Raw genomic sequence first — 14,938 nt, 5'->3', positions numbered from 1 at the left:
CATGCATCGCATTAATAAATAAAATCTTCTGTTTGGTGTGTAAGAGTCAACATTACCTAGGTCTGTCTGGCTCACACAGACAGGAGGTGACATAGGAATCTTGTCACAGTTTAGACACAACAATCAACTGTCCTCCCCTGCATGTTTTCTCCCCAGACGCTTCCTGGTGTGCATTCAGCCCTGCTCCACGCTGATGTAGGACCTTTTCTAGGAGCTCTTGCCCCAGAGTGGGGAGCTGTGTCACCAGGGGCTGTGGCTGAATGGCCCTCCTTCTCCCCCTCCTCCACCCCCCACGGCTCTTTCCAGTCCTTGGGGAATGGAAAACTGATTCAGCTTCTGGGTGCTGAGCAGTGCAGTTGTGCAGTCAAATCCGGCTATTTCTGGATCTTCCTCCCTCCCTGTCCCACCCAACCACACAGCTCTCAGTGGAAAGATGTTTCCCTAGAAACATCACCAGGCACGGAGTGGGTTTGTGGCATGTTATTAATACAGAACAGCCCAAGTGTGCCGCTGGGACAGCTTTCCGGGGTGTCCTCTGGGATCCAAGTAGAAAAGGGAATTTTCCCCCAGACTTAATAGCAAAGGGATTTGGGTAGGGAAAGGCACATTACAGAGGCGACACTTGCTTTTGTCTCTAAGCAATTGGCAACTGAGATGAAAAGTTACAGCTCTAGCTGGTTGACACGCCCCTGGTTCCATATGGGGCCTGGAATCTTGGATTTTACTCCTTCCCCCCCCTCCCCAAGAAGGGATGTGACACAACCAATGTGAGCTGGCTCTCCAAGCTCTCGGAGCATCTCGGATCCGTGCAGACTGCCCCCCGTGGAGAGATGCATGGTATTCTTTTGTGTATCCTTAGTGGTAGAAAGCCTGTTTTTTCTGTAAGTGCATTTGATTTTTGACACAGCTAAATCTCATTCAGGGCTGACTGAATAACCTGGGGATTGATGGGACAATGGCATCGCTGGTCAAAAAAGAGGTGTGACTGTCCCCGTGGTCCGGGAGGAATGGGTGCACGCACGCGCGCCTGTGTGTATACACAACACACACGCACGCACACACGCCATGTAAAAAGAAGGACAAGAGAAGGCTGAGGACTGAGTCTGAGGAATACCACCAGGCACGAAAGAGGAAAACAGCCCTCAGCGGGATAGCCAGAGAGACAGGAAGAGAATGGCCCACAAGCGGAGGAAGAAGCCCACGGCGGGTGTGGTCAGGCTGACGCAGATCCCGCAGAGAACCCCGCGTCAGGGAGCGGCGGGAACTACACTTAGAGAAAAGCAAGCCACGGCTCTGGCTGCTCTGAGGTTGCACCCAAGCCCTGTGCGCAGCTCCCACTACACACGAGCCCGGATGCTTCTTGATTCATAAGTTGTAGAGGCAGCTGGATCCCGCGAGAGCGGAGCGCCCGAGCCCTGCGGAGAAGCAGCGGAATCGGGGAACAGGAGGGAGGCCCCGAGGACCAGGAGAACACTGTCCCGCTGTCAGGCCAGGGAAGGACGAGCCGTGACACAGCCGGGACCCTGAACAGCCTGCCACGTATCAGCCGTGTGAACGTGGGCAGGTTAGACCCCTTCTGGGGGCCTCAAGTGCCCTTTCTAACTGGAGTTAGTAACAGACTCGGCCTGGCACGGGGCAGGGGCCCTACAAGGGGGCTGCTGCTGGCCGTGAGCAGGGCACCACACTTACTGTCCAGAGGCTCCTCCACTTCCTTGTAGACTTGCCTTAAGGACCCATCTTTCATGTATTTCTCAGTGAAGATGTCATAAGGGACCAGTTCTCGAATGGTCTTCTTGTCGTCCTCTGACGTGGCAAGCCATCGATCGCAAGGGAAAGTCAAGGTCTCTGTGCCCTGGGGTGAGGAGGCAAGAGGAAAATTAGTCCTTTGTGCGGAACCTTCCGGCTTCAGGGGTTCATCAGTATGTCAACACTCATGGGGACCAAGGACGAGGGTCCTGGGGCCCCACAGATAATGCAAAAGCTGCGGCGGACCCCAGGCTCTGCCCCGATTCCAGCACATCCGGTCTGCCTTAGAGCCTTCGACAACCGCATCGGGGGCTGGCTCTTGAAGGCAGGGTCCCCAGGGTCACTTAAAAATAGGTATCAGAACCCCATCCCACAGACTCAGAGACCGTGGGTCAGGGGAGGGGCTCAGTATTTTTAAACTGCTCTCAAATCACTCAACCACAGCCACTCCTGAGACCTGCCTTCCACGTTTAGAATTCTGTGGTTTCAGAATGTTTGCCAAGTTGCTCCGCTGGATTTCTCTGAGTTGACTTTGAGCAGCAGGAAGGGCATGCTTCGCCACTCACTAGCAGTGTGGCCCTGGGGGTGGGGAGCAGAGAAGGGCTGCCCAGACCCTCCTCCTCGACCCCCTCTATGAGGTTCTAAAAGGTTCTGCCTCGGACCTGAGCTGGTTCCTACACTCTGAGTAAACTGGGTGAACTGTCCTCAGATTTTACCTCAACTTAATAAGGCTGCAGATTCTTTTTGTTTTGTTTTAAGATTTATTTTTATTTATTTGAGAGAGAGAGCATGAGTGAGCAGGGGGAGGGACAGAGGGAGAGAATCTCGAGCAGACTCCCTGCTGAGTGTGGAGCCTGACACGGGGCTCTATCTCAGGACCCTGAGATCATGACCTGAGCTGAAATCAAGAGTCCGACACTTAGCCAGCTGCGCCACCCAGGCACCCCATAAGCCTGCAGGTTCTTATCAGGAATCGGCCTCGAATGTCCTCCGGAAAGCGGCAAAAGAAACAGCAGGACAGATGAGTCAGGAACTCACATCTTTATCTGGGAGGAGCCTGCGGATGTCCACGTGGGAGCAGTGCCACCCAGGATTTACACCTGTATTGTCATGGCCAATCCGAATTTTCTCAATGATTTCCCCCACGTCTTCTAACTGTGGAAAGGAGAAAAGGCACCAGGCGGGAGCTGAAAGGTCAGGGAAAGTACAACTACAGCAACATCCCTCCTCCCCAGGGCATCTGCTCTTAAGTCCCTCTGAACGTCCAGGGGCCACTTTCTCCTGGCATGTTCCCCCGTCCGGCTGAGTCAGCCCCTACTCTCCACTATGCATGCCACGCTCGAGCTTTCCTTCCTGTCTCCCCACTTAAAACCAGCCTAGACTCTAGAACTCAGTTCAGTCAACCTCTGGGACACTGTGTCCCCTTTCCACAGTGGAGCCCACCTCTCTGTCTTCCATTACTTACCATTGTGGTGGCTCGTTCCTGGCTTGAGAACTGACTTGGGTATCAGAAGATGAGTTCTGGTTCTGCCCATGGCCTGTCTTGCCAGCCTGACCTTCTTCTTGGCCCCTAAGAGCCCCTCTATCTCCAGCTACCCCTCTTCTATATCCCTCAAATTCCAGTCCCTCAAACATTCTCTTGCCACAGGGCCTTTGCACAGGCTCCCCCTGCCCCTCCACTTTTCTCTTCTTTACCTCAACCTCAACCTCATCATTCAGGTCTCAGATCAAGGATCATTTCCTCAGGGAAGCCGCCTTGACCACCTCAAGAAAGTCAAATCTCTTTATGACAGACACATAGCACCCAATGGCACCCCTGCCCCCCAGCCCAGCACTTTTGCAGCCTCTCTGCAGAGCTGATGGCCTGGCCAGCACGGGCAAGTTCTCGGTCCTAGGAGACTGCAGTCAGCTCTGGGGTGGGTGAGGGCTCATGATGAGCGAATGGCATCTGAACGATAGATGAAGTCATTCGTCAAATGCAAAGCCTCTAGAACCACAGACAGAAGTGACATCTGAATGAAACGGAACAGCTTCCAACCACTGGTTTTCTTCTTCCCCGCACACCCACCACAGCGGGCAGCCAAGGGCAGGCCCATCAGCACTGCTTGAGGAATGTCCCCCCACTCCCATCCCCACCCTCAGCCTTCCCAGTTGGAGCCATGGCTCTGCCACCTATGACCCGCATAATCTGAGGCAAAGGCACTTGACCCTCCAGGCCTCCACTTTCTTCTCTATAAAATGGGGAGAACAATGTCTTACTCAACGGAAGAGGCATGGGCAGGGCAGCCCCCTGAGGTCACTTCTAGGTCTAAGATCCTAGCCATGGTTCCTTTTGGCAACGATTCTCTCCTTCCGTGACCAGCCTGGCACCACATTGCTGGAAACTGTGAGAATGAACAAGGGTGCTGCTGTTCCTTCTGCTCCCCGCCGGCCAGCTCACCCTCGCTTCACCACAGAAGTGCTGTCCCCTGAGAGCCGCCGAGGGGCGGTCTGATCATTAAACACAGATCGGTGGCCTTAGGCTGACGTTCGTGCTCTGGACACTTTTAACGAGGCCTCATTCCCTCACAACGGAAGAGGCACAGAAGCTATGGAGGCCCACAGAGGGTCCACCTGCGGACACTGAGCTGCCAGCTGCATCGAGGAGCGAAGAGTCACCTGCCTCTCCTCCTGCCCAGGGGCCTTTTCTCCTCCTTCCCCATCCCATCTCTGAGGTTCCAGATGCGTGGACCTGGGCTTCAGTGGTATTTCTGGAGCCTGAATCATTCGGCCACTCAGTCAGGCATGCTGTGTCAGGGTGGCCGTCTCGGCTGTGACCCTCAGCGAGCAAGAAGGCCACTAGGGGATTGCTAGCCGTGGGTGGTGGGCTCAGGGCGAGACTCAGAATCCAAGGAAACCCTAGCATTCTCCTGAGAGGTGGAAGAGCTAAGCAGAGAAGGTCCTGGAATTGAACCGTTTGAGTCTAAATCTTGACTCTGCCCTTTGTTAATTACGATGCCCTGAGCAAGCTTCTTAACCTGCCGTTTCAGCTGGAAGGAGCGATAATCATACCACCAACTCTGGGGGTGATGAGGACCCCATGAGTTGATACCCTTCAAGTGCTCAGAACTGGGCTGGCACGAGCCAAGGGCGGAATAAATACTAGTTATGACTGTTATTTTCCCAGCCCCTCCCTGTGTCTTAGGACAAAGCCACAGAGAGGGGGAATAGCTTGCTCGTAAGTTCGTGCCAGAGCCAGAGCCACAGCCAGAACCCAGGGTCATGGGCCAGCCATCCAGTGCTCTGTCTCACCTGAAGACCAGTCAGGAAACAGACATGGAGAGACAGAGGCACAAAACTTTTCCATTTGTTTCCAAACTCTCACACTCCCCCATCAGCAGCCAGAGAGATGTGAAAGGGAAAAAGAAAAAACTCAGCAACAAATTACTGGCAAATTACAGCTGCCGATTAGTGGGCATTTCATTGATAAAACTCCTTGGAAGTCATGCTGAGATGAACTCACAGCCCCCCACTGACGGCGTCAGCTGGGGTGACTCACGTACCATGCCGTCTTGGGTGGGTGAGCTGTTACTTAGTGTGGATAAATGAATCACCCTTGAATTTTCCTTGTTAGAGACCCACCAAGGTGGTGACCTTCCCACAAGGGCTGACTGCTCCCAGAGTAGGTGGGGAGGGAGCAGGGAGTCCCCAGCACAGATGCCAGCCGGGGAAGGAGGAAGGGCATGTCTCCAAAGGTCCCCACTATCTGGAGAGTCGAGGCTCCTGAGACATCCAGCTCTTTTCCTTCAGAGCTGTCCCCTCTAAGTCCTGCTTCAGCCAGTCCTCTACCCATCATGTCACTCTCCTGCTGTCCATCTGGCCAAACCTCATACCACATGCTGTGTTTATTTCCACCTCTGGCCTTGACCACAATGTTCCTCTGGCTAAGAATGCCTCCCCTTCTTGTCCCTGCTTATAGTCGCATTCAGTCCAGCTCAAAGACACCACTTCCAGGGAGCCTTCCTCTTTCTCTGGACACCCATCACACGCTCAGTCAATCTCTGGACACCCATCACACGCTCAGTCAATCCCTTACTCACCATCCCTCACCACAGGCTAGTGTCCTGTAGGGGCTAAGAGCACATATCCTGAGCCAATTCTCCTGGGTTTGAACCCTGCTTCCACTACACCCTAGCTGTGTGAATTTGTGCGAGCTCCTCAACACTCCGTCCTCAGTTTCCCCATCTTTAAACAGGGATAATGACAGTGCAGAGTTGCCATGGGGCTTAAGTGAGTTAACAGATAAAGCCCTATGACAGCGCCTTCTTACCCAAAGGATCAGTTATTCTAAGGATGACCAGACTCTCTCATTAGCCTTATCTGGAGGTTCGGGGTTCTCCAGCTGGACTGCAAGCCCCTTGCAGGCAGAGTCTGGGTGCCGCCCTTCTCTCGTCTCTCCCATCCAACCTAGCACACGGCGGCGTGCAGAGGGGAGACACTGAGCTGAAATGCACAGGAACAAGCAAGCCCCCAGGCCAGAAGGGGAGCTGGGGAGCATACGGGATGTCTGGAAGCCCGGCTCTCCCCGGGATACATGTGTGTTGTTGCTCGCACTGGAGATGATCCCAGCGGAACCGGAATTGTGCCTCTAGTTTCCCCAAGCCCTGTCCACCCACTGTCACTTTAGATCCTGATACTAGTCCTGGTGGGGCAGGTGCAGTGCCCCGTCCTCCTGGTGACTCAGATGTACTGAGTGAGGCCCAGCGAGGCTGGGTGAACTGCCTGGCTTCCTTACCAACAGCAGCCCATCAGGGTGCCTCTGGACACACGGTTCTTCCTCCCCCGTCTTCTGGTGCCCCCCACCTCCCAGTCCTGGCTCCTCCAGCAGCCTGTGGAGCCCAGGTACCTCCATAATGAAGCGGGAGGCTGACTTCCTCTCAAAGAACAGCTTCTGCTCTCTCTTGTTGGTACACAAGTACTTCTGCTGGGTGCACACCGCATCACAGCCATAGATGACAATGAAGATGTTGGCATCTGTCCCGGCGGCGAAGACATCGCTGGTGTACAGGGTGATCTCATAAGGGACAACTGAGCGTGGCAGGCAGAGGGCGAAGTCAGAGGGGAGGTGAGAGCAGAACACCGATGTGGACAAGTTCACATCCTTCACCGGCACCACTCCTGGGGCCCCATCACCAGGAGCCGCTGCCCAGGGACCTGGACCTCCACATGGTTGCTTAGCAACCGCAGGTGCAGGGGGAGGGGGGGAGGCAGTGTCCTGTCACGCCTGCTGTCTCAGACCCAGGTCTCTGTGCCTCTCTCAACACAGAACTAGTCCAGCAGTTTGGCTGAAAGCACAGGCTCTACTCTGACCTTCTGTGTGACCTGGGCAAGTCACTTAGGAGCCTCAGTTTCCTCTTCTGTAAAGTGTCCTCGCCATGGTCCTTAGCTGTGGCGACTATAAACAGGAGCGTTCTATTTCAGGGGACAATGGACCAACTGGATCAGTGCTCCACAGGGTGGGAATCCTTTCTCTTCTTGCCCTCACTCGTTCCACCCTGGCCTGCCCTCCCAAACCCTCCATAAAGTACCTGGCCCTTGGTGGGTTGGATGCTGGGATGGGGGGTGACCCTGAGGACTCCTTAAAAGGAGGCTGATTCACCAGTGCTGTGGGCAAGCAGCTTCCTGGCGGGTGGCCGTCAGCAGGGGTAGAGACCAGCATTGCCACTGGGTGGGCCAGGGACCCTTTGCCACAGAAACTCTTTGGGTCCTTATTAAACACACAGATTCCCAACGTCTATTCAGATTCTCTATGGGATGGGTTCTAGTGCTCTGAATATTTAACTCAGACTTGACACTGAAGCTTGAGACCAGTTTAAAAGAGTGTGTGGCTAACTACAGATTAACAGGTTGTAAAATAAATTTCGTGGTAGTCACCAGTATTTTAAAAAATATGTGGAATTGAATAGAATTGAATAAAAAAATACCATCTATGTGGACATCACCCACAGTAAGGGTAAACATTTTTTGAGACACTTATTTGTTGCACATGTATATAAAATGCATATCTACTCACTCTAAGTCACAATAATAAAAAAATATGAAAAACCCAGAGAAACAGTTTCAGTAGAAATCTACCCTATCCTGTGGTCTCAACCTCGAAAGGAATCACACTAAAAGTCACCTTCTCACCGGGGGGCCCCAGTCTTCTCCAAATTTGCTCCAAAGCAAATGAATTTTCTTTTCATTGATTTACCATGACGGTCACTCTCCTGTCGAACTGCCGTCGTAAGGTCTATGATAATGGTCCTTGCCGTTCGTGGCGCACATGCCCTGTGCCAGACTCTCTACTGAGCGTTCTACCTTCTCATCTATAACCTTCACAATGGCCTATGGAGGAGACATCATCATCCTTCACTTTCTAGATGAGGAAAGCAAGGCTCAGAGAGGTAATGTGCCCAGGTCATATGGCTGGTCAGAGGGGGAACCCCAACTTGAGCCTCGGCTTGTCTGACCCCTCAATCCTGTGTGGTCCACCTCTAGGGGTGCTGTTGTCAAGAACTGGAGGTGAGTACTGCTCCTACTCTACAAGTCCCAGGGCCTTTGGCCTGGGGAGGTGATCGCCATCCCCATAGTGGCCTGCACAGGGCCCTCACCATGGTTAAGGAAAAACATAGGCCATCGCAACAATGGAGGCAGCTTCCTTGGAGTCCTCTTGGGTGTCTCCACGGTCTAAAGCCCAGGAGGCCTTGAGCAGAGAAGATTACCATGGACTTGAGCTTTCCTGAGACTAGCTGGCGGTGGGAGAAGCTCTAGAAGTATCCGAGTAGGAAAAGCCCACCCTTTGGCCCTCATTGCTCTAGGCCTGGGGTCCGATGTGTTTCCTGGTCTCTAGTTCTGCCTCTGCCATTGAGGAGCTGTGTGTCCTTGGGCAAACGGATGTACTTCTCTGAGCCTTTTTCTTTGTCCATAAAATGAGAGGGCTTAACAGAATCTGTGGTTTTCAGACGGTTTAACTGAAATTAATTTTCAGTGGAATATTTTTGTGTCATTCTTAAAAATACCTTTAGAAGCATGCTCAGGAAAAAAAAAACTTGACTTTTTAACGCTGAGGAGCTGCTCTGGATGGCATGAACTGGGGAGCTGTTCCCTCTCATCCTTTCCCCTCCCCACCAGCAATCCTCAGAACACAGGCTTAAGGCTGAGGTGCCTCTCAGCCCTAACGTGGCATGATTCTGACCTTCAGGGCTTCACGCTGTGTGGAGCACGTAAGTTCAGACCATCACAATGCTCCCTTTCCTGATGGACACATTTCTACTGTGTAGGCAGCACATTTAGTCGGTCCGGAAGTAGGGCCATCTTGCTCCGTTCTTCCGGTTTCATGTGTATTGGGCAGCCTCAATGAACTGCTGAATCTAGTTCTAAGCCTTCTAGGCCCCTGACAATGACACCTGGCCACCACTCCTGGGACTGCAACTCCCCAGCCCCTGGAGCTCCCTGGCTCTGGGCCCTATGCTCCTGCCTGGTGAGAGCTGCCCTTTGAAGCTGCCTCCATAGCTCTCCAGTCCGAAAGACAAACCTCTCCTGCATTTTTTTTTTTTAAATGTGAATCTAAGACAAAGGCTTTCATATCGGGCTAGAACTGAATATATTCAATCAGGCCATACAAATCCAGAGCAAGGCCTGTCCTAGGGCACAAAAGGAGAAACAGCTACTTCTGTCTGGAAGTTTCTCAGCCAGCACAGCTGTCAGCTCTGCATACACAGGTCACTGTGTCTGTCCTAAACTGCAGGCGTCTCCTGGGGGGCAGTGGCTAGATCCAGGGTTTGCTTTGTATATGCAGAGATTTTACTAGAGGGAAATGTCACTTTCTTTCAGGCTTTGGACCAGAAAATATCTTGATGGATCAGGTCTTTTCCAGTTTAATTGCTTTAGGCAAAAAAAAAAAAAAATCATCACTGATTCATATCGTGTAATTATGAGCTGTTCGGGGGAAATCTTTTGGTAGAGCTAATAATTTGGTTAGGGAAAAAACTGTATTCTGTGGGTTCGGTTCTGATGTTAGCATATTCAGACAGATTTGTATAGTTTGGTTGACTTCAGTTTGATTCTCAGCACCTAGTATGTACCTACATGTAAATAAACATTGGATACATACTTTCTGATGAGACTGGAAAGGAAATGTCAGAACTTCACCAAACTGTTCCCCTCCCTCCTTTCCTTTAGCTGGTAAAAGGAGTTACATTTATCATCTTTTCAAGTTCTTTCGTCCCCCCCAGAAAGGATAAAATCTGAAAGTGCGGGAATTCTTTGTCCTGTTACTGACTAGACTGAAGACTGGGGATGGGGTTGATAATGACTTCTCACAGTTTAGACTTTGAACTTTCTTTCCTTTGCGGTCTTACGAGGAAACTGAGCCCCAGAGAGGTCAGGCTCTCCGCCTGCTGTCACCAGCTGGACTGGGGTGGAGGTTGGACTAAGTCCCATATTTCCTTACCCTGGATCCAGAACACTGCCCACAGCCCCCAGAGGGCCCAGGGAATTTGGGAGAAGAGTGAAGAGACCCAAAGCTCCAAGGTGGGCCTGGCCCAGGTCAGGGCTGGAGGAGGGGCTGGGACCAAGTTGGGGTCATGGGCAATGGGGTCTGGGAAGAAAGCCTTGCCCAGCGCGCTTCTTACATGGTGTGTACAGCTTCGTCTGCAGCTCCGCGTGGAAGAGGTCCCTGACGATGGCTCCGTCATCTTCGTTCTTCGCCAGCCAGCGGCCACAGGGGAATGTCATGCACTTTCCAAGAGATGGGGCGTCCACCTCTACCCAGTCTACAAACCAGCCTGGAGCCTTGCCTGGAGAGAAGGAGACACGGAGCCCACCAAGGAGCTCCACACTGATGGTTTACTGTGGGCAAATCAGGGATTCCACACATTCTTCCCGGACCCACGGTTGACATCTGCAGCTGCACCACGCACATGCCACTGCTGTCGCTGACAGCTGTGCTAGAATGACTCCTGTTCGAATGTACGCCCAGCTGAAGGCTGAAGCTGGATCACACCCCCGCCAGCTGTCCATGAAATTAGCAAGAGCTGAGGAGCCTCGGGAAGAAGTGACAGGAGGTGACAGCAAGCACACTGTCCAGAGTGGAAGACACTCTAAAGAGGGAGCCTAGAGATGTCACAGAGATCTTGTGCTAACAAGGCTTTCATAAGTCCACCCAGAGACAAGGATGACAGTCCGAGCTCCCTGGCCTCCGTCTGTGGTGCATGAAGGGAAGGGAAATTTGTGAAGGACTGATGGTCTTGCCTGGAAAGATGAGTGATCGCGTTTAAAGAAGGAAGTGGGGGCTGAGCAGAGAACTCTGTCTCTTCATCCCAGGGGCCAGCGAGAGGGCCTTCTTCCTTAGGCTTAAAATACTTAGTGAAAAGACCAAGAAAACAAGTCTTCCTTTACTAAGAGAGAACAAACTTTGGCTGTGCTGTCAGTGGGTTCTGGGAAGAACTGACTAGATCACTAGTTCTCAAAGTGGAGTCCAGCGGCCCCAGCATCATGTGTGAGAAATAAAAATGTATGGGCCCCACCTAGACCTACTGAATCAACACCTGCATGGGTGGGGCCCAGAAATCTGCATTTAAAACCCCCCCGAGATGGCTCTGGTGCTCACTCAAGTCGGAGAACCGCTGAGCTAGACCGGGGATTCTCCAATGTGGCCGCGCAAAGAAATAACTGGCAGGTGGGGCTTGGGGGAATCACTGGTGTCCAGGCCCCAGCCCAGGCCAGCTAGACCAGAGTCTCTGCATGCGGCCGGGGCTCCACTGGGCCAAGGGGACTGAGGAAGCTGTGTCATCATGCAAGGCAGATGACATCCCAGTTTCCTACACATTCTTTCCCAGACACCCACAGGGACCTGTCTGTGGTTCTCACATTCTTAGCAGAAAACAGAGCGGGGAGGGAAGCCAGACCTGTGTTGTCATGACCAATCCTGACTTTCCACAGATCTCCCAGGTCCAGTGTCTCCACTGTGAAGATTTCGATGCTGTCCCTTTCAAACTTGTCGCTGTTGGTCTTGGAGGATTTCAGGAGGGTCATTCCTGCCAACCCAATGGCCCCCGTGTGACTGGCTGGGCCTGAGACCTTCAAACCTGGTCTCACTGCCCCTCTTCGTCCCTCCTCAAAATGACCAAATTTTTCTAACTTTCATAAAATTTAGACCGTGCAAGTACCATCCACTGGGTACCTTTGCACATTTGGCAGTTTTGGGGGGGGGTCCTTATATCGAGCTTTGTAATTAGCCTTTGAGGTATGTATTTTTATTTGCAGTTTGTATGTAAAGAACAGGAGACACACCGAGAGGTCTTATTCAAGACCATTCAGAAGACAGTGCTTTGGCCCTAAGTCAGTGTTGGCTCTGTTTCCACACTCCTCACATTTCTCTGCATGGGGTTGAAGCCAGTGACAAAACCGCCCTCCCCGTGCTCCCTGGGGTATCAGGGACATCCTTGAACAGAAGGTGAAAGCTGACAGAAGACACAGAGAACAGACCAGTCACTGTTTGCACTGGGAGGCCCTTCATTATGGTTTCAAAAGGTAAACAGAGCGATGCCTCCAGGAAGGGCCCAGGAACTGGTAAAAAATCTCAGAAAGGCCTAGAGAAAGAGTGACCACAGGATCTGACACCATTACCCAAGGAGAGGACGCTGAAGGGAAGATGATTCCTATGGCTTCTATCTACTTCTAGGGTGGTAGACATAGCAATGAGGACAGGAGAGAGGACAGGGGGCTCTCTGTCCCCTGGAGTAACAGTAGGACTGACTTAGTAAGATCTTGGAAGAATCTCTAAAGGAACCAAAATTTACAATCCAGGTAGACGAGTCGCTTTATGTGGAGATTTTTTTTTAAAGATTTATTTATTTATTTGAGAGAGAGAGGGAGAGAGAGTGCAAGCAGGGGGAGGGGCAGAGGGAGAGCGAATCTCCAGCAGACTCCCTGCTGAGCATGGCGCCCAACTCGGGACTCAGTCCCAGGACTCTGACATCATGACCTGAGCTGAAATCAACAGTCCGACGTTAACTAATCGAGCCATCCAGGTGCCCCTCACATGGAGATTTTTAAGAAAAAGGGAACTGCCTTTCTCCAATGGGGCTGGTTGCATGCAATCTTCTCAAGTGTGTGAGGCTTGCAAGAATACACAACAGGAAAAGGTCAGTCTCTTCCACAAACAGTGCTGAGAAAACTGGAAATCTATATGCAAAAGAATTAATGTGGACCCTTATCTTTCACTATACACAAAAGCCAACTCAAAATGGATTACAGATGGAAACATAAGACCTGAAGCTATAAAACTCGTAGAAGAAAACACAGGGGAAAAGCTTCATGACATTGGTCTTGGCAATGATTTCATGGATATGACATCAAAAGCATCAGACAACAAAAACTAAAATAAACAAGTGGGATTGCATAAAACTAAAAAGTTTCTGCACAGCAAAGGAAACAACCAACAGTGAAAAGGCAACCTTACAGAATGGGAGAAAATAGTTGCAGACCGTATATCTGATGGGGGTTCATTACCACGATATCCTACAACTCAACAACAGAAAGCTAATAACTCAGTTTAAAAAGGGGGCGAAGGACTTAAATGGACATTTCTCCAAAGAAGACATACAAATGGCCAACAGCATATGAACAAAGTGTTCGTTGTCACCAAGCACCAGGGAGATGCAAATCAAAACCACAATGAGAGCTCACCTCACACCTGTCAGGGTGGCTACCATCAAAAATAAAAAAAGACAGCAATTGGTGAGGATGTGAAGAGACTGGAACCCTCGTACACAGTTGGTGGGAACGCAAAATGGTGCAGTTGCTATGGAAAATAGCATGAAAGATCCTAAAAAAATTAAAAATAGAACTACCATATGATCCAGCAATCCCACTTCTGGGTATATATCCAAAAGAATTGAAATCAGGATCTTGAAAAGATATTAGCACTCTCGTGTTCATTACGGCACTATTCACAATAGCTAAGATGTGGAAAAAACCTGTGTTCATTAACTGATGAGCAGATAGAAAAAAATGTGATAAGTCCATATAACAGAACACTATTTGGCCTTAAAAAAGAAGGAAGTTCTCCAATATGCAACAATGAGGATGGTCCTTGAGAACATGACACTGAGTGAAAGAAGCCAGACACAGAAAGACAAATATAGCATGATTCCACTTAGACAAAGTATCCAAAATAGTCAAATCCATAAAATCAAAGACTAGAATGGCGGTTACCAGCAGCTGGGGAGAGGAGAAGATGGGGAGTTATTAATCAACAAGCATACTTTGAGCTTAGCAAGCTTAGCGAGCTCCAGAGATCTCCTGTACAATCTGTGGCTATAGTCAGCAGTGATGCATTATACATTGAAAATTGGTGAGGAGGATAGATCACATGTTAAGGGTTCTTTCCACAATATAACGAAATCAAACAATAAAGGGGAATTCTTGAAAAAAAAGTTTTTAAAGAGAGAAGAACAGAAGCGTGACCAGGATTTCCTTAGAAAGTTCTGTTGAATCTCCTTATCTTCTTGGGGAGGCATGTGGGTGAGCCTGGGCCCTGCACTGCTTTCTTACCAGTGTTGTCTTGCGTGCCAAAGAGCGTGATGAAGACATTGGCATCCGTGCCTGCGTTTTTCTTGTCCCCAGTCTTTACAGTCACTGAGAATGTGGTAGATTTGTCTGCCGGGAGAGGAGTGTGGAGAAGTGAGTGGTAGATTGTCCCTCCCACGGAGGGAGGAGGGAGAAAACGTACTGAGTACGTTTCTACGTTCATGGTGGTCATTTCTATGCATTGCTTTACTTGCAGCGTTTGTTGTTCTGCTTGCCTTTAGTCTGGAAACTTCCTCAGGGCAGAGGTGAGGTCTCTCCCACCTCCAGCTCACCCAGGAAGCTCTCAATCAATAAAGTTGTAGGATGCTTAGGGGAGACGTGGGCTCATCAGCCAGGAGCCTGGTCTGACTCCTCCAGGTTGGGAAGAGTTTTAGGGATGCAAGTTTCAAGGAAGGGAAGCACCTTAGAATTCTTGAAAGTTCATTCTTTCCCCTGACAAAAATGTATTGAGAGCTTACAGTGTGCCTGGAGGGGAGGACACAAAACTAAATCAGAACCAGCTACAAGTATTCCATTCCATTCCATTCCATTCCATTCCATTCCATTCTATTCTATTCTATTCTATCCCATCCCATCC

At 50.8% G+C, this 14,938-nt stretch overlaps 1 protein-coding gene across 3 annotated transcripts in view; it reads right to left on the bottom strand.

The window, feature by feature from the left end:
- LOXHD1 (lipoxygenase homology PLAT domains 1) overlaps nucleotides 1-14,938 on the bottom strand; it is a 162,930-nt gene that overhangs the window by 40,594 nt on the left and 107,398 nt on the right. For 2 of the 3 annotated variants that reach the window (XM_045790004.2, XM_087869996.1), the window contains exons 23-28: nucleotides 14,326-14,430; nucleotides 11,676-11,804; nucleotides 10,401-10,565; nucleotides 6,632-6,813; nucleotides 2,785-2,901; nucleotides 1,690-1,852 (exon numbers count right to left, since the gene is read on the bottom strand). In XM_045790004.2, coding sequence (XP_045645960.2) covers nucleotides 1,690-1,852; nucleotides 2,785-2,901; nucleotides 6,632-6,813; nucleotides 10,401-10,565; nucleotides 11,676-11,804; nucleotides 14,326-14,430 — 861 coding nt within the window. The remainder of the gene's footprint in view (nucleotides 1-1,689; nucleotides 1,853-2,784; nucleotides 2,902-6,631; nucleotides 6,814-10,400; nucleotides 10,566-11,675; nucleotides 11,805-14,325; nucleotides 14,431-14,938) is intronic. The other variant, XM_087869997.1, reaches the window with a different exon arrangement.

This window comes from Ursus americanus, chromosome 19, assembly GCF_024610735.1.
Source record: "Ursus americanus isolate L20-20 chromosome 19, mUrsAme1.1.p, whole genome shotgun sequence".
In the NCBI taxonomy this organism is placed as follows: domain Eukaryota; kingdom Metazoa; phylum Chordata; class Mammalia; order Carnivora; family Ursidae; genus Ursus; species Ursus americanus.
Note: the sequence above shows the minus strand (reverse complement) of the source record. Positions and strands in the feature narration are given on the sequence as shown.